The sequence below is a fragment of the Zea mays genome, chromosome 8 (assembly GCF_902167145.1).
Source record: "Zea mays cultivar B73 chromosome 8, Zm-B73-REFERENCE-NAM-5.0, whole genome shotgun sequence".
Lineage (NCBI taxonomy): Eukaryota > Viridiplantae > Streptophyta > Magnoliopsida > Poales > Poaceae > Zea > Zea mays.
Window position 1 is genome coordinate 68592182 of NC_050103.1, and position 19625 is coordinate 68611806.

The 19625-nt window shown below is 46.8% G+C and overlaps 1 protein-coding gene across 1 annotated transcript; it reads right to left on the minus strand.

Annotated features, from left to right (window-relative positions):
* Positions 1 to 12999: 12999 nt before the first annotated feature.
* LOC100277895 (uncharacterized) lies at positions 13000 to 16088 on the minus strand. Its single transcript, NM_001151344.2, has one exon. It carries the CDS (start codon positions 16028 to 16030, stop codon positions 13250 to 13252), a length of 2781 nt encoding a protein of 926 aa, NP_001144816.2. The 5' UTR covers positions 16031 to 16088; the 3' UTR covers positions 13000 to 13249.
* Between the last annotated feature and the right edge of the window lie 3537 nt (positions 16089 to 19625).

Sequence of the window (19625 nt, forward strand, 5' to 3'; positions counted from 1 at the left end):
ACGGGCGGTGACGAAGTCATGTCAGAGGTAGACCGCACCGTCGTCCCAGGTACGAGGGTGACGCCCAGCAAGTCCTTCGTGAGCGTGCTGGCGTCGTCCGTCTGCTTGGAGTTGGCGTGTTGCGGGGAAACGGCGCTCGTCTTCGTCTCAGACGCGAAGTCGGTGCCCGTCGTGTCCCCCATTGGGGCGCCGGCGCCGTCGACTCGCTCGACAGCCGATGAGGTGCCGCCTCCTGCTTGGCCTTGGTTGCCCCGCCTCCTCCTCCGTCGGCGGGGGAGGCAACAGGACAAACCTGAAAGTCGCTCTTCCGCCACGTGGGGAAGACGTCGTCGATTCCGCTGCTGGCGGGCGGGTTGTCGACCGCCATTGTCGCTGTCCCGCGGCGGAGGAAGGAGTATCATGTCGCAGCTGCCGTCGAGGGACATGAACTCGAGACTCCCGAAACGGAGCACCGTTCCGGGCTGGAAAGGTTGCTGGAGACTACCCATCTGGAGCTTGACGGGAAGTTGTTCGTCAACACGCAGCATGCCCCTACCTGGCGCGCCAACTGTTGGCGTTTCGACCCTGGGGGGTCCCTGGACCGACGAGTAAATTGTCGCCGCGTGCCCCAGCCCAGATGGGTCGGCGTGAGATGGAGCGCGAAGGGGGGAAGAAGCCGGAGGGAGACAAGCGTAAGAGGGCAAACCCGCGGCCTTCGTGTTTGTCCCGCGCCCAGGTCGGGTGCGCTTGCAGTAGGGGGTTACAAGCGTCCGCGAGGGAGGGAGCGAGAGGCCTATGCGCGCGTCGTCCCGTCCTTCCATGCGCGGCCAACCCTCTGTAAGAGGGCCCTGGTCCTTCCTTTTATAGGCGTAAGGAGAGGATCCAGGTATACAGTGGGAGGTGTAGCAGTGTGCTAACGTGTCTAGCAGAGAAGAGCTAGCGCCCTAAGTACATGCCGTCGTGGCAGCCGGAGAGGTCTTGGCACCCGGTTCGTGTGGTGTCGTGGCCGTCGGGGGAGCGCTGGAGCCTGGCGGAAGGACAACTCTCGGGGCTGTCGAGTCCTTGCTGACGTCTCCTTGCTTCCGTAAGGGGGCTGAGAGCTGCCGTTGTCATGGAGCATGCGGGGCGCCATCATTACTTGTTTACCGGGGCGAGCCAGATGGGACGCCGGTCTTGTTCCCCTAGCCTGAGTTAGCTTGGGGTAAGGTAATGATGGCGCCTCCTGTGACGTGGTAGGTCCGTGCCCTGGGTTGGGCGAGGTGGAGGCTCCTCCGAGGTCGAGGTCGAGTCTGTCTTCCGAGGCCGAGGTCGAGTCGGAGCCCCTGGGTCGGGCGAGGCGGAGACCGTCGGTTGAGGCCAGGGCTGAGTCCGAGCCCTGGTGTCGGGCGAGGCGGAGTTCGTCGTCTTCCGGGACTGAGCCCGAGTCCGAGCCCTGGGGTCGGGCGATGCGGAGTTCGTCATCTTCCAGGGCTGAGCCCGAGTCCGAGCCCTGGGGTCGGGCGATGCGGAGTTCGTCGTCTTCCGGGGCTGAGCCGGAGTCCGAGCCCTGGGGTCGGGCGATGCGGAGTTCCCTATGGCGCATGAGGCCGGACTTGGCTGCTGTCAGCCTCACTCTGTCGAGTGGCACAGCAGTCGGAGCGGCGTAGGCGGCGCTGTCCTCTTGTCAGGCCGGTCAGTGGAGCGGCGAAGTGACTGCGGTCACTTCGGCTCTATCGACTGAAGGGCGCGCGTCAGGATAAGGTGTCAGACCACCTCCGCATTAAATGCTCCTGCGATACGGTCGGTTGCCGTGGCGACTTGGCCAAGGTTGCTTCTTGGCGAAGACTGGGCCTCGGGTGAACCGAAAGTGTGTCCGTTGCTGGAGGGGGTCCTCGGGCGAGATGTAAATCCTCCGGGGTCGGCTGCCCTTGCCCGAGGCTGGGCTCGGGCGAGGCGAGAGCGTGTCCCTTGAGTGGACCGAGCCTTGACTTAATCGCACCCATCAGGCCTTTGCGGCTTTGTGCTGATGGGGGTTACCAGCTGAGATTTAGGAGTCTTGGGGGTACCCCTAATTGTGGTCCCCGACAGAAACTAATGCCATCCTTAATCCCAGGGTGTCTCCCATTATAGAGCATGCTCCTAGCAAATTTAAATTTTTCATTTTCAATTTCATGTTCATTGATTTTAGCAGTTAATTGAGCTATATGATCATTTTGTTGTTTAATTAAAGCAAGGTGATCATGAATAGCTTCTACATTAACATCTCTACATCTAGTACAAATAGTAACGTGATCAATAGTAGATGTAGAGGGTTTGCAAGATTTTAATTCTTCTATCTTAGCATTTAAGATTGCATTCTCATCTCTAAGACAGGAAATAGAATCATTGCAAACATTTAAATCCTTAGCCTTGGAAATTAATCTATCATTTTTGGTCCTAAGGCTAGAAATTGATTCATTCAATTTATCAATCTTAGCATTTAAACTAGCATTTTTATTTCTAAGATTGACAATTGAATCATGGCAAATGCTAAGCTCCTTAGTCAAGTTTTCATTTTTCTCTACTTCCTGAGCATAAGCATTTTTTTACTTTAACATGCTTTTTATTTTCCTTAATAAGGAATTCCTCTTGGTTGTCCAAGAGTTCATCCTTCTCATGAATAGCACCTATCAATTCATTTAATTATTCTTTTTGTTGCATGTTAAGGTTGGCAAAAAGGGTAAGCAAATCATCTTCATCATCACTAGAACTACTGTCACACCCGGTTTTGAAGGTAAACCGAATGCGAACCATGTACGTGCCAGGATCAGTAATTCACGTACACAGCGATTACATTAATGACTCATCATAGCACAATGCTTCGAATTACAATAAAGAGTAAGTAATAATATTACAGACTAGAGCCATTTACATAATATAAATCAAAGTACACAGAATCGAAACATAGCCAACGTAAACAACCCACCACAGGCAGCTGACTGGGGGAGGTCGCTAGCCTAATCCTTGAACTCATCGACGTCCTGGAACTCCTGGAGATCCACCTCGACACCTTCTTCTCTTTCTTTACCTAAGCATAGATTGCATCAAAGGCAACCTAGGGTTTTGTGAAAGCAAGGGTGAGTACACATCAATGTACTCAGCAAATGTCCCGTTTGGCTGAAGTGGACTAGCTTTATGTGGGGTTAAGGTCAAGCAGTTGCTTTTAGTTGGTCAGGTAATTATTAATAGTAGAGAGCCAAGTTTTAACATTAACCCAAGTTGTTAACCCAAAAGTACTCTTTCCAAATGGAAAGAATACCAGAAACTGTAAGCATAATCATAATCATAAAAACCATCATTATCCTCATCATCATCTGTAACCAAACATCTCTGATCAATGTGTCTCTAATCAATGGAGCTCCCTTGGCCGCTCATAACCGCGAGATCAGCTGATATGTCAGTTTCATAACACTCTACAGAGGTTGCGCACTTTACCCACAAGCCGTGACTCCCTCTTGCCTCGGGCCGATCAAACCCTTAAACACTACCAAGGTGAATAGGCAGGGTCTCACTACGTAGCCTTTACAAAGATTCCCGGGGGCTGTAGCCGCCCGTTAGGTTTCCTAAATGCACCGCATTCCTCCCTAAGGGGCGAACCAACCTTGGCAGAGCGAGCCGCATACACCGAGCCCCATTAACGGCACGACGGCGAAGCGAACTACACCCCAGTTCCTCTAATTACTCAGCTAAGGGCGTCCCACTCCACCCTTATGGTTGCACTATTTTCTCGGGCGGTCATCCAACGAACAGGTTCTTACAGAGAGGCACTCGAGAAACAGCTCGAGTCCCCTTAAGGGCCACAAGTACCATCATCATAATCAAAAGGGAAAACAGTGTATCATAGATAATCTCATCATGTTCATTGATTAATGTAAAGCACTAGCATAAAGCTAAACTGAAATAACTCAACCAAAATAGGTAAACAAGGACATGATAGACAAAAGCTAGTCAAGCCTTAGGTATAAACTGTGTAAATGCGGGAAGTGAATTATAAGAATTAGTAAGACATAGATGGGTCAAGGGATACTTGCCTTCACCAACCGACTGTTGCTCAGGGTCTTCACCTGCAACTCCTTCGGACTCCGCCAACTTATCATTATCTATACGAGTTCAAACATACATTCCACACATTTAATACAAAGAACAGTACACCATACAATAGAATGCAATAAATAAATAGACGCTCGACGCAGGGCTCACACTTATGACTAAGCGAGAAAGAGAAAGTAATGGTCGACGCTACGGTCGAGAAGCGAGCACGTCACACGATTATAAGTTAAAATACTCGTCTAAACAGAATGGTATTAATTTAGCCATCGGGTTTAGCATAGGACAAAGTCATGTTCCATATTTAATTATTATGATCAGATTAAGATAAGTTAAAAAGATTGTCGCGTGGCGAGACGCGCGACACAGCACTTAAATTGAATTAAGAAATAAACGACTCGTCGTGCGATGGGGCGCGCAACGAGACTCTTGCATTAATTATAAATAAATGTTAAGCGTCGCGCGACGAAGCGCACGACGACAAACGTCATCCAAACTGAATTTAAAATGGAACGTCGCGCGACTGGACGCGCGACGTCATACATTAAACCATCCTGAAATTAAAATGGATCGTCGCGCGACGCAGCACGTTAATAGATTCTGAAATTAAACAAATTCGTCGCGCGACGAAGCGCGCGACACAACACGTTCATTAAACTAAATTTAAAAACCAATTAAACCGGGGTTCAATCGCCGCACACGCTGGGGTTGCACGCACGAGAACGCGCTGCGCACGCTGGGGGCACGTGCAGGGGTTGCCGGGGCGCAGGGCCACCGGGCACGGACGCGTGGGGCGAGCCGCCGGGCCGCGCGAGGGTGCGCAGGGGCGCGAGGCCGGGCGAGCCGCCGGGGGTGGGGCACGGGCGCGGGGAAACGCGCAGAGGGCCGCGGGGGGGAGCGCGCGCAGGGGGGGCGCGGGGTCGCTGGGCCGCCGGGCGCGAGGGCGCGGCGCGGGGGCCGAGCTGCCACGGGCGTGCGGGCGCGCGGGAGCAGGGGGTCACCGAGGGGGAATAGGGGCGCCACAGGAGGGGAAACGGAGGGGGAGGGGCGCCACCACCGGGGAAGGTGAGGAGGGAGTGAGGCAGGCCCTGCACGGACGGTAAAACGAAGAAACGAAAAAACCCTAAGCACAACAATGGAGGTTTCTCACCGGGGAAGAAGACCCTCGCCGGAGCCGAGCAGAAATCCATCGATTGCCGCAGATTCGGGGGTCCAATCGACGAACCGAATGCGCCCCGACGAAGCCCTCAACGAGACGAACACAACAATACCCTCGGATTCGGCAAGACGATGCACGGATTGGGAGTAATTGCTCGCCGGAGTTTTCGCCGGAGTTGGAACCGCCCCAAACTTCGGCGAGCAATACCGGGAGCTAGGGATTGGATTTGGAAAAAACGTTTCGTGTTCTGGAACGGGCTCGACGAGATGAAGCCAGACATGTATATATATCTAGGGTTCGGACGAGATAAAAATTCGGTTAAAATTCGGATTTAACCATTTTTAAAATTCGGAAAAGCCTAGAAATCCATATTTTGTGCTCAAAATATTATATATGCTTTCAAAAAATCCAGAAAATTCCTATAAATGTTTTGGCACCTAATGAACTCAAAAAACATAGTTTGAATTTCTAAAAATATTTTTAAGTTCCTCAAATAAATAGATTTTGGTTTCCAGAAAATAGAAAAATATTTCGAAAAATATGAAAATTTACCGAGCGCTTCTATAAGATATGTTAACATGTTTCAAATACATTTTACACTTAGAAACACCATGCAACAGAATGAATGCAACAACCAAAGTGCCTCTAGGGCTCATTGCACTAGGTTTACGCTACTATAAAACAAAATAATTCTCCATTTTTAGGAAAAAAAGAAAGGAAAGCGAAGAACTGAGAGAGTAACACCTGAATTTGGTGGATATTAGAAAAGAAATTTTATACCCCCAAATTCAGGGTGTTACAACTACCCTCATCACTAGATGTAGTATATTTGGGTGAGGTTCTAGATTGTACCTTCTTCTTTTTGTCGTCCTTTACCATTGAAGCAGTTATGGCCGACGTTGGGGAAGAGAAGGCCTTTGTTGACGGCGATGTTGGCGGCATCCTCATCGGAGGAGGAGTCGGTGGAGCTCTCATCGGAGTCCCATTCCCGACACACGTGGGCATCGCCGCCCTTCTTCTTGTAGTACCTCTTCTTTTCTCTCTTCTTCCCTTTCTTGTCGTCGCCCTGTCACTATCACTAGACATAGAACATTTAGCAATAAAATGACCGGGCTTACCACACTTGTAGCACACCCTTTTGGAGCGGGGTTTGTAGTCCTTCCCCCTCCTTTGCTTGAGGATTTGGCTCAAGCTCTTGATGATGAGCGACATCTCCTCATTGTCGAGCTTGGAGGCGTCGATGGGGAGCCTACTTGATGTAGACTCTTCTTTCTTTTGCTCCGTCGCTTTGAATTGGTATCAGAGCTCAGGTGTGGAGGTGTCGCCTTGCTCCAAGTCGACGATGTGTTTGGAGCCTTTGATCATTAGTTCAAAGCTCACAAACTTCTTAATTACCTCTTCGGGAGACATTAGCTTATATCTAGGATCACCACGTATTAATTGAACTTGAGTAGGATTACGAAATACGAGAGATCTAAGAATAAAGTTGACCATTTAATGGTCATCCCATTTTGTGCTTTCGAGGTTGCGCACTTGGTTGACCAACGTCTTGAGCCGATTGTATATCGCTTGTGGCTCCTCTCCTTGGTTGAGGACGAATCGACCGAGCTCCCCCTCGATCGTCTCCCGCTTGGTGATCTTAGTCACCTCATCTCCTTCATGCGCGGTCTTTCGGACGTCCCAAATTTTCTTGGCAATTTTTAACCCATGCACCTTATTATACTCCTCTCGACATAGAGAGGCGAGGAGTATAGTAGTTGCTTGGGAGTTAAAGTGTCGGATTTGGGCAACCTCGTCCGAATCGTAATCTTCGTCCCCCACATTAGGTACCTGTGCTCCAAGCTTAACAATGTCCCAAATACTTGCGTGGAGTGAGGTTAGGTGATGCCTCATTTTATCACTCCACATGCAATAATCCTCACCATCAAAATATGGTGGTTTGCCTAATGGAACGGAAAGTAAAGGAGCGCGCTTGGAAATACGGGGATAATGAAGTGGCATCTTACTATACTTCTTGCGCTCATGACACTTAGAAGTGACGGACGTGGCGTCGGTGCCGGATGTGGAGGGCGACGAAGAGTCGGTCTCGTGGTAGACCACTTTTTTCATCTTCTTCTTCTTGTCGCCACTCTAATGTGACTTGACGCGGGGAGGGGATTCCTCCTTGCCTTTAGCGCCGGACTCCCTTGATGGAGCCTTCTCGTGGCTTGTGGCCTTCTCGCCGGTTTCCATCTCCCTCTTGGCAGATGCTCTTGACATCACTTCGAGTTGTTAGACTCTAATAAAGTACGGGGCTCTGATACCAATTGAAAGTAGCCTAGAGGGGGGTGAATAGGCGGAATCTGAAAATTATAAATTTAAGCATACACTACAAGCCGGGGTTAGCGTTAGAATTAAATTCGAGTCCGAAAGATAGGGGGAAACAAATCAACCAAGAAATAAAACGGATGAACACAGTGATTTGATTTATCGAGGTTCGGTTCTAAAGAACCTAGTCCTCGTTGAGGTGGTCACAAATACCGGGTCTCTTTCAACCCTTTCCCTCTCTCAAACGGTCACCTAGACCGAGTGAGCTTTCTCCTTAATCAAACGGGTCACTTAGACCCCGCAAGGACCACCACACACTTGGTGTCTTTTGCTTCGATTACAAGTCACTTTGAGAAAAAGAATGAGGAAGAAGAAAGCAATCCAAGAAACAAGAGCGCAAAGAACATGAACAAAACACTCTCTCTAGTCACTAGGTGTTTGGAGTGAATTTGGGACTTCGAGAGGCTTTGATTCTTTTGAATTGTGTCTAGGAGTGAATGCACTAGCTCTTGTATTGAATGTGGAGTGCTGGAAACTTGGATGTTTGGAGTGGTGGTGGTTGGGGTATTTATAGCCCTCAACCACCAATTGACCGTTGGGGCAGGCTGCTGTCGATGGGCGCACCGGACAGTCCGGTGCGCCACCGGACACTGTTCGGTGTGCCAGCCACGTCACCCAACCGTTAGGGTTCGAGAGATTCTGACCGTTGGAGGCTTTATTCTCTAGTGGCACCGGACAGGCATTGTTCACTGTCCGGTGCACCTCTGTCGACTGCTCTGACTTCTGCGCGCACTGTTCACGCATTGTAGCTCTGCATCCACGCTTTTGCAGTCGACCGTTGCGTTGGATAGCCGTTACTCCACTGGTGCACCGGACGGTCCGGTGGCACACCGGACAGTCCGGTGAATTATAGCGGAGCGCGCTCTAAGAAACCCGAGAGTGGCCAGTTCACTCTGGTACAGACCTGGTGCACCGGTGGCACACCGTACAGTCCGGTGCGCCAGACTAGGGCACACTCGGTTTCTTGCTCCTTTTGAATTTGAACCCTTTCTTCAATCTTTTATTGGTTTGTGTTGAACCTTTATGCACCTGTAGAATATATAATCTAGAGCAAACTAGTTAGTCCAATTATTTGTGTTGGGCATTCAACCACCAAAATTATTTATAGGAAAAGGTTAAACCCTATTTGCCTTTCATAAACTCGGACGCGTCTTAAATGTGTGATAGGATCAAGTCTCACACATACGATAATTTATGGTACAGAAACGAATGTCACATTTTTAATATATAATGGAGTTCTTTACAAAATAGTTAAATAATTACATCATACGAAGACAACGATCCTCCGCAATCATAGTTGACTAGGAGACGACGGTCTAGACCTCTCACGAAGGCATCACAACATCCTCCATGCTCCTTATCCTGCAGTACATGTTCTTGATCTGGGGGATGTGAGTACACCAACGGTGAGCTCACATACATTCATCGCTCAACAAGTTGTGGAGAATAATGTGCATGAGCTCACTTATGGTGGTGGCTCATGTGAAGTATACGACTTACCAAAGAAGATGGTTAAAGTTGAGCATTACTTTTAACGTAGGTCAAAATTTTATTAGCACTTACTAAGTATAAGTAGGTACCAATCCAATCAAATAAGAGATCACGATTAATAATAAACTCGCAATGCAATGCATATGACAAATTAAGTTTACTTCCATAAATTACTCATGTGAGGGTCTGAGCCGCTCATGACCGTGAGCACGAATGTTATACCAATTTTACACTCTGCAGAGGTTGCACATCTTTAACCACAAGTCATGTTACCCATTTGCCAAGGGATCACAACTTCCCATTCATCTCTACCGAGGAGACGAGGCAGGGTAGCACTACAAAGCCTTTACAAAGTTCCACTAGCTTTAGAAAACCCGCTACAGTTTCTGAGAAGGGTGATAAAGGAATCCCTCGTCCGAAAAGCCATCGCAGCATGATCGACCCGAGAACCTCCCTATACCACAGCTCCTCTACCGCCCCTTGCCCCTTTCGGGTAAGGTAGTCCTCCACTAGCTTTCCTAATTAGTCCGCCAAGGACGTCCCATACCACCCTTGTGGTAGTACTGTTTTCCGGGTGGTCGCTCCATGTTCCAATTAACACAATGATCTTGTCATGAACAATAATTAAATCAACAATAAAATTGGAACATGGTCATAATTCAGTATAACATTAATCCCAAAACCAGGTAGAGCAATAGCAAATCTACCTAATAGTTCATTTGTTTGCAAGGTGTGGGATAAACAACACTAGGGTAATTTATTAGGTCCCATCAAATTAACCTGGACATATCACATTAATTAACAGAAACATTATTAGGTAGAGAAAAGTGATCAAGGGCATAACTTGTCTTAGACTTGAGATTCCCAGGTACTTCACCAAATTGGTCTTCGGGTGACTCATAACCTCGCCGCTACTCGTAGTAATACATACAAATAGATAAGAAGTACATAAAATAACAATACACCAAACATGAGAACAAACAACGTAAGAATATTCTACACTATGCTACGAGAGCGCATCACTACCAGAATCGCGTTCTTTGTCGAGTGTCTAAGACACTCGGCAAAGGCTATTTTACACTCAGCAAAGGCTTTGCCGAGTGTAACACTCGGCAAAGAACACTCGGCAAAGATTTCATCGGCAAAGGGTTCTTTGCCGAGTGCTTTTTTCGGACACTCGGCAAAGACTTTGCCGAGTGTCAAAAAGCACTCGGCAAAGAAAAACACTCGGCAAATTAAGAATCGAAAAAATAAAAAAAAAACAGCAAACCATTTTTTAAATTCTAGGAACAACTCTCCAACCCTACCCTATTACCTTACCTGTTGCCCTATCATTTTTCACTTATATGTTGTTTTGTAAATGGTGAGATTCGAACTCGCAACCTCTCTCTCGCGCATACCCTCCTATACCACTACACTACTACACCAATTATGTTTATATTACGTTTCCATTCCCCATGTATTATAACAAATCGAGAGTAATTTGATTATTTAAGGCACTAAATAAGTTCATTTGAAAATGTGACCAACTATAAAGTTGCATAACTTTTTGAGATCTAAAAGTTTTATTTTAATAGTTTCTACATCCGAGACCGTTTATCAAATTTGAATTTTAAATTTAAAAACTTCACACGAAATTTTCAATGATAAGATGATTTCAAATAAAAAATTGTCAACTACAAAGTTTCATTACATTTCAAGACCTACAACTTTTATTTTGGTGGTTTTTCCATCCGAGACAATTTGAAAAAATTCAAATTTCAAAATTCAAACATAGTTTTGCATAACAAGATGATTTCAAACTAAAACATTGTCAACTACAAAGTTTCATAACTCTTCAATACCTACAACTTTCATGTGGGTGGTTTTTCCTTTCGAAGTAGTTTTCAAAATTCAAATTTTAAATTTTTTAAATTCAGACATAGTTTTCGTTGACAATATGACTTCAAATGAAAAAGTTGTCAACTATAAACTTCTATAACTTCTCAAGATCTACAACGTTTATTTTGGTTGTTTGGTAATTTGTTTATCTCAGATGATGGTTCTAACAATATGCACAAATTCTATACGTCTCTCTCGTAGTTTCATAAACTACGAGAGAGATATAGGTTTTATGAACAAATTTATTTTTATTTTGTCATATGAAGAAATGTTCAATACATAAATTGTACATCATGATGAGTTATACAAATTTGTAGTTGAAAACTTTTTCATTTGAATTAATTTACTACTTTAAAATGTGATTTTTAAATTGTCTTTGCGTTGGAGAAAAAACACTCGGCAAAGAGCTCTTTGCCGAGTGTTGTATTTGTGACACTCGGCAAAGAGCCCTTTGCCGAGTGTCAAAAAAAGACACTCGGCAAAGAAACTCTTTGCCGAGTGTCAAAAATAAAACACTCGGCAAAGAGCTTCTTCGCCGAGTATTTTCTTTTACCGAGGGTTTTTTGCGTGGCACTCGGCAAAGAGCTCTTTACCGAGTGCCCGAAATAAAACAGTCGGCAAAAAGCCAAATTCTGGTAGTGTATGTTTGAGAATGACTAAATTTTGAGTTATGATTGAAGAGAGATAGTTTTCGAAAGATCTATGTGATTAACTAATTAGATATAGCTCCCTCGCTGGACCCCGAACGCCAGAGCAGCCCGATTCCGACCACGGCGGCCGCCAAACTATCTCTCTCTCTCTGCGTATTCCCGACGAGGCACTTGCGTGCGCCATTTTCTGGAGGCGGTGGAGGTCAGGCTGTGTGTGTGGTGGGGGGGGGGGGGGGGGGGACGAGAGGGGCTAGAGGTCTTGATATAGGGACAAGCCTCGGCCGGATGAACGGTCTGGCCGAGCCCGAGGAGGAGGGGGATTGTTATGCGCGTCAGCGCGTGTATCAGTAGCATCTGCCATGGCAAGAAGAAAGGCCTGGATAGTGGGGTCCACATGAGAGCGGCACTGATGATGAGTCAGCGCGGGTGCGAGGGCTGTAGAGGCAGCCCCATCCGTCAGTGTTGGCGCTGAGGTGCGGCCGCGCCCCAGACCTGCGCAGGAAAAAATGGGCCACGCGTCCGTGGCTTTTGGCCCACGCAGGTAGGGATCCCTTTCTTTTCCTTTTTTTTGTTTTTTCCTTTTCTGTTCAATTTTAAACTCCAATTTAACTCAAACAAAGTTCAAACTTGTTTTTATTTTAAGTTCAAGTTTAGTGCAGGAAGACAGAAACTCCAGCATGTATGTAATGCAAAGTCACCCTATTTTATTTATTTATTACTTTATCCTTTCCATTATATGTTTCTAGATATCATGATAAAACACATAAAGCAATATTTAGTTTGGGAAATATTTTCTAATGTATAACTACACCAGGATATGTTTTTAGCTTAAATCCTTTAGAGAGTACTTTTAATTCGATAGTGGGATAACAAATTTTATATGGGTCTCTTTTAATTAACTCCTTATTAGGAAGGATGTTTATTTTAGGGGATATAAAAGGTGGGAAGAAGAAAGAGTACTTCGTTACAAAATATTAGTTTCCCATATTCCAAAGGTAGGATTTTAAAATGTTACACCTGACACACATAAGGACGAGGCAAATTACCATCCCTGAAACTGAAAGAGGGACCGGTTAGCAACAGAGTAAGGTGTCATTTGATTTAAATATTAGTGACATAATAGGTAACCGATAACGTCATATTATGTTTGTTTAAGTCTAATGATAATCGATACCACACTAAAAATGGATATCAGCTTATTCATACTTGTTACACCGGTATTCGATTGTGAATCATTACTATTACCATTTAAGTTACATTTCGTGAACCCATCATATTATGTTTGTTTAAGTCTAACGATAATCGATACCACACTAAAAATGGATATCAGCTTATTCATACTTGTTACACCGGTATTCGATTGTGAATCATTACTATTACCATTTAAGTTACATTTCGTGAACCAAACGACACCAAAAGGTAACAAGAATCCTAAATCAAAACCCCAATACTTTGCCCAACTTGTTTAGTATCGTCTTTCGTATACATGCACGGTGGTTTTCGCTGCAACCAAGCACATTTGCAAAAAGAAACATGGATCCGAAAAATGGAATAGCTATTTTTTAAAAAGTCTATAAGTAAACCTCCTCTACATTTCCCTTGCAATAACGATGTCAAGAACCGGCTATAAAAGCATTTCATATCCACTCGATTTTTCTTAAGAGCTGGCCACGGAAACCATTTCGTACTCTCTCGTCCTCCTGTTCTTCGAACAGAGGAAGAAAGCTCCTCCGCGCCACTGCTGGAAGAAGAGGAGCGCCGACAGTAGCAGTGCTCCGCAAGGTATGACGATGTCCCAAGCGAGGCTGAAGAGGTCGTCACGAGGGCCTGCATACATGTAAGATGGTCTCAGGCTTGGAACAAAGTGCTGTCTCCTGAACACATCGTACACATGAGGCAGGACACGGATCAAGGTGCTTCCGATGTAGAACCCTGGGGAGAGGGCTCTAACTTTGGAGTCTGAGAACACGTTTAGGATCACTTGAGGGAGCAGGAACCCATCGAGTATCAGTCCACAATAAGACACAAGGTCCTCCCAGAACGCATGCTGCTCAACTGGCTTCAAGTGTACAACCTGCCTTAGCATTCTTCGGCTGTGGTTTGACCTCATGTGAACAACCCAAGTAATAGCTCCGCCAATGATGTACAGTGGCAGGCATATCCAGAGCACTTTCTTCTCGGCAGCCCATGACTCGGCTTTGCTTGCATCCACGGACCGTGCGGACCAGGCCTGCTGAAGAAGCCGCAGCTGCAGCAGAAAGGTTACCATGGTAATGATCCGCACCATGACTTCGTTCACCTCAAGCCATCCGCCACCTGAGAGTGGAACGGTCTGCTTGTTGCTGTTCTTGAAGAGAGCGTCAAAGTTCAGCACGAGAGGGATCATGTAACCCAAAGCCAGAACGACCAGCATGGTGATCGACATGGCGGGAAGTGCTTCAGGGACCTTGTTGACATGAAATAGCTGCACAGCAATGAAGACGCACGCCAGTGTCATAGAGATCAAGGTCATGGTGCTTTCTATGTCCATTCTCCAGATTGATGCATCCACTTGCTCTACGTACATCCCATATGAAGCAATGTCCAGCGTTTCAAAGAAAAGAGGGTCAGTCTTCTTCCTCAAGCTTTTGATCGCCCCTTTCACATGCTGTGCAACTTTTGCATCTAAAGAAGAAAACTGAGCAGTCACCAGGATTTCACAATCTGACGAGACATTAAGCTCGCGACAAGCGATCATGCAAAGGGAACCTGTCTTAGTATCATAAACACCCTCGGCAGAGATATGTCGACGATGGAATGATTCTAGAGACCATTTCCCAACATAGTAGATATCATAGCTGACATTAAGCAGCCTTTGCTTCATCTCGGCTGTGACATGGCGAGAAAAGGGATCTTGAACCACCAAAGAGTTACCATCAAACAACATTGACCCAATTGTGACAGGTGAGGCATATCCAGAGCCGCCTCCTCTCTTCACGAAAAAACGGAACACCAAGTCCTGGTATGAATTGCTATCTGGGAACTTCCCTTTCCTGTTCTTGTTCAATCCAGATTTCTCATAGTATTTCATAGCCTCGTCCACCTTTGTGTAATTATACTTCAAACCAGAAAGATTGCCCCTATAGTTGGGAGTGATTGCACTAGAACCGGCAGCGACGGCCTCACCACTTTTCAGACTTGCATTCCAGACCAGACCAGCAGAAAAGCTCCGTTGCTGTAACGACCACACTGCCGGGAACCAGAAGCTCATCCCAATTCCACACTCACCTACTGCCAAATCTGCACGGGATGGCCCCGACTTCACCACGTGACACCCTTTGAGGCAAAGCCGGCTGCTCTTCTGATCCCAGAATCCATCCACCACGACGGCCTTCTCGCCCAGCATGAAGTAGTACCTTGATAACTCTGTCTGGTTAGTGAACGCCACATAAGCACGGACAGCGCCGTCATCGTTGCAGTGCATCCGGTTGACATACATGTAGCTTTGGTGAATCCCGAGTGAAGATGCGGTCGACTCGCTGCCACTCGGGTAGTCCAACCTGAACGGCGATTTGAGCATGGAACTGAGATGGGCGCACGAGAAATTCCTATTCTCGAACACCTGGAGCGCATCAAGCCTCCCCGCAGGCGGCGGCGGGCAGGAGGCGCTCTCCCCGTACGCGTAGCCCTCCTGGGTGTAGGCGACGAGTGAGATGGGCTCGATGGGGCTGATGGTGTCAACGTTCTCGAGGCGACCGGTGACGAAGGGCCGCGTCACGTTGGCGGGGCTGGGAAAGCCGAGACGGAGCACGACGGGGAGGAAGTGCACGGGCGAGCCGTCGGCGGCGCGCCCGGACCCGGTGCCGACCATGCAGAGGTCCCCGGACCCGGTGGAGTAGTAGCCCTCCAGGCCGAAGGTGATGGAGCCGCGCCGCCCCGTGAAGCGCGGGAGGCGCGGGCGGAAGTGGCGCGCGCGGCCGTCGTACTCGAAGAGGTTCCGGCCGCCGCGGTCGCGGAACGGGCGCCGCCCGCCGGAGACGGTGAGAGTGGCGGAGACGTGGAGGAGCGAGGCGTTGGTGGTGCGGGCGACGGAGGAGGGGAGCAACGAGAAGGAGCGCGGCTGGGAGGAGGGGTCGGGGCCGAAGATGCGGTCCCCGCCGACGAAGTACCCGGTGGAGACCTCGGGGACGGGGACACGGGCGTCGGGCCCGAGCGCCGAAACTTCGCCGCCGGGCAGGTCGAGCGCGGACGGGAGGTTGGGGCAGTGGTGGGAGTAGGATAAGGTGGACAGGGAGGTATCTGCCGCCGCTACCGCGGATGCGGGGATCCGGATCAGGAGTAGGAGCAGGACCGGTAGGACGACGAGCTGCTGGTGGCTACGGTTAGCACTCGGTGGCGCCATTTGAGAGGTGGAGAGGAAGCGGGGAGTGAGATCTCGTCTCCCCCTCCCCTCGCCCATCTTCTGGTTTTTGTTCGGGCAAGGATCTCGTGCCGACGGGCGACGGGGGAGGAGAGGAGCGGCGGAAGGCTTTGACTTCGCGGGTTTAAGCTGTCGATATGTTCGATGAGATTTTTTTGTCTTACCATTTTCTGGGCTTCGGTGGGAATTTTTCTTCTCTTCCTTTTCTCACCTGACAGAAGAATGGTTGATTTTTGTTACCACATCTGTATTCTTGGTTAACAAATCTACTATACTTATTTGATATTATAAATATCAATGTTTTTTTTGTTTATATAGTCGATCAAATTTAACATACTTTGATTTAATATTGTACTAGAATTGTATTTTACGGATCAGAGAAACTGCATAGGGTTGTTAGGTATTAATTTACATCCGCCTCTAGTATTAACACAACTTTACCTATTTTTCGAACTAGGCAAAAATCTAGCTAGTCTAGCAAGGACAACTATTTTTATGAGGCTTTCAAAATCGTCTCCAAGCCTATGCTCACAATAGCTCTAGAGCGAAGATCTATTTTTTGTTGGTGTTATTTTTAGATACATCGATGATTTTTTTCTATAGCCATCTATTGTCGTGGCACAACATAAGAATATGTAAAGTACCAAAAAAATATTGAAGAGGGTGAAGGTATGAGTGACCGATGTGTTGAACCTGAGCATGACCGAGAGCGAATCTAGGATTATAGCTGGGGACTTCGGCAACAGAAGGGTCCTAAACTTAACTTGTAATAGTCCCCTTAAGATTTGCTTGCTCTAAACTAGACCCTTGGTAACACAGAGGCTCGATGTGGCTTGTTCGGTCCTTGGGACATTGGACCCTGAGGTCAGAATGGTAGACGTCAACTTTGTTGAATAGTTCCAATTATTACTGAACATAATCTTAGCGAAAGTGGTAAACAATTTATCGTATCAGGGATGACACCTTTTTAGCACCCCGAATGATGGCTTAAGAAGGAGGTTTCTAGCAGTGGGTCCTGAATAAATGGCGACGCAGAGGAACAACAAACTAGGCTAGAAAAAGCGACCCACTATATCAAAAGAGATCTAGTTTTGCTGGGGTAATGCCTCCAGACATCTTTGTCGGACCATTTAGCACATGAGCATTCCAACCTTGACCTGGCTTACTCTAGGACACACCAAACTTTATTAAACATAAGAGTAAAGTGTATTGTCGGTCCTTGAACATGGCACGTTGTGTCACTTAGGCCCTTAACTCAGAAAACCAGAAAAACATGTTCTCGAACTTTGTCGGTCCATTTAAAACCATCCAAAACCGGTTTCGCAAAATTGGATGTCGACATGGCATGCCACCTCGGAACCATTTGGGATCTCGAACTTGGTATGTTGTGTCACATGGGTCCCTGAACTTAGATGTTGTGTCACTAGGCCCCTGAACTTTCATTATTGTGTTTTAACGTGGTATGGCACGTTATTATTATGTTTTAAATGAGAGGTATACATGTTACAAAGGTACATATTTATCTTATATACCTTAGCATCATTTAGTAGTGACAATTTTCCACCAAATTTCATACTCGTGCATGTGTATAAGGTTGGATCTAAATCATTGAAGCATACATGTAGGGGAAATTATCACTACTAAATCAACTTTTATGGTGCTTATTGAAATCATAATGACAAAGTTTAAAAGTTGGATAAGCGGCATAAAATCCAAATCAAGTTAGAAATTTACACTAGTGTGAAGTGATACCATTATGCTTAGTTTCCCTATGTTTGTAGAATTGTCATCAATTATCAAGAAGGGGGAGATTGAAAGGTCCTTATTTTATTTTTGGCAAACGAGTGACAATTTATGTGGACTAATATGTTTTTATGTCGAAATACACAGGTTAGTCTATAAGTACACTAGGGTGAGCAACTCTAGCCATAGAGGTATGATATTGAAAGATCGTCACTAAGATGCTAAGGTATACAATATAAAGATGTACATTTATAACATATATAAATCGAGTGTTATGTGGTGTGCCATGTTAGAGAACACTAATGAAAGTTCGAGGACCCAAGTGACACAACACCAAAGTTTAAGGACCCATGTGATAACATGCCAAGTTTGGAATCCTAAATGGCTCTGATATGACTTGCCATGTTGACATATGATTTTGCAAACCTAGCTTTGGACGTTTTTGAATATACCGACAAAGTTTGAGGACTGCCATGTTTTCTGAGTTGGGAGCCTAAGTGACAGTGTGGCAAGTTCTAGGACCGCCAGTGTACTTTACTCTAAACAGAACTACAGAAGGTCAAAAGTAGTGTGTTTCGAATAGCGAATATTTGGACAGAACTACAGAAGGTCAAAATGTCGGTGTTTTGGGTCCGACCGCACACCCGGGGTTGCCCCTCAAGGTGTTTTTAGGAATAGGACGGTGTCGCCGACTGTAGCAAAATGGTTCGTGCCAGGTGCACGAGGGACAATGGACAATGTTTACAGGTTCGGGCCGCTTAGAGATGCGTAACACCCTACGTCCTGGTGAGTATGCTTGGTGAATGAGGTTACAAAGTAGCTCTCTGAATTGAGAATGCAGAGAGTTGAGGTGGGTGGCTAAGTAATAGGGTCGATCGTTCTGAAGGGGTGCCCCCTAGGCCTTATATAATCGACCGTGGGGCAATACACGTGGATATGATAACAACGTGTAACTAAAAGATAGTGAACTGTTTGAGTTTATCTCCCTATAGTTCTGTCGACCTATCCTCGCATGGCTCCGTTGCACGGGGGCTCCAGCGCGGGAAAGTCGGATCTCTGTTGTGGTCGCTCGCTCAACGTTGTGGGCCGTCCGGGCTTGTACCAATCCGGCCTCATGTCAACCTGCTTTGCTGATTGTCCCTCCCCAGGCCCACGAAAGAATGACCTTACGATTTATTGGTCCCTTGGGCCTTTCGTGAGGTCTTTTACTCTTCTAGTGGACCCGGGGGATATCTGTTCCCCACAAGCCCCCGATCTTTGGGTTGATTTTGAGGTAATCAGCCCAAAGATCCCAGGTCCAGCTTGCAGGTAATTTGGGAAAAACGATTTCTTACTGTCTCCTCCTGCTTTGATCACTCGTAAACTGAAGCTTTGTTTCGTGCTTGTGCCTTAGAGGTTGGCATTTCATATTGTAGGACCCTGAACTTCATTGGGTGCAGCCCCCGAGCTTCGAGTAGATTTTGGAAAATAATCTACTCGAAGGTCTTCATCAGAAATTATTTTCATCTTACTTCTGTGCTTTGGTTGAGGGCTAGCCTTGTCTTTAATCTTGTCTTATGCCTTAGAGGTCGGCGCCATCTTGGCTTGAAATGGTGATTCATGGGGTGCACCGAAGGTGCACCCAATGGGTGTAGCCCCCGAGCTTTGAGTGGATTTTTGAAAATAATCCTCTCGAAGGTCTTCATTTTGTGTCCTTTTGCTGAGAATAACTCTTTTTTTTCTGAATGCCTTAGAGGTCAGCATTATGTCATCCATATCATGCTTTAGAGGTCAGCATGTATTTTGTCTTTTTCAGCCGAGTTCGTGATCTGCCCATATCTTGCTAGGTGGTGCAATTTATTCGCTCTGCACCTGATTGGACATTTGATGGACGCTCTCTGTCTAGTCTTCA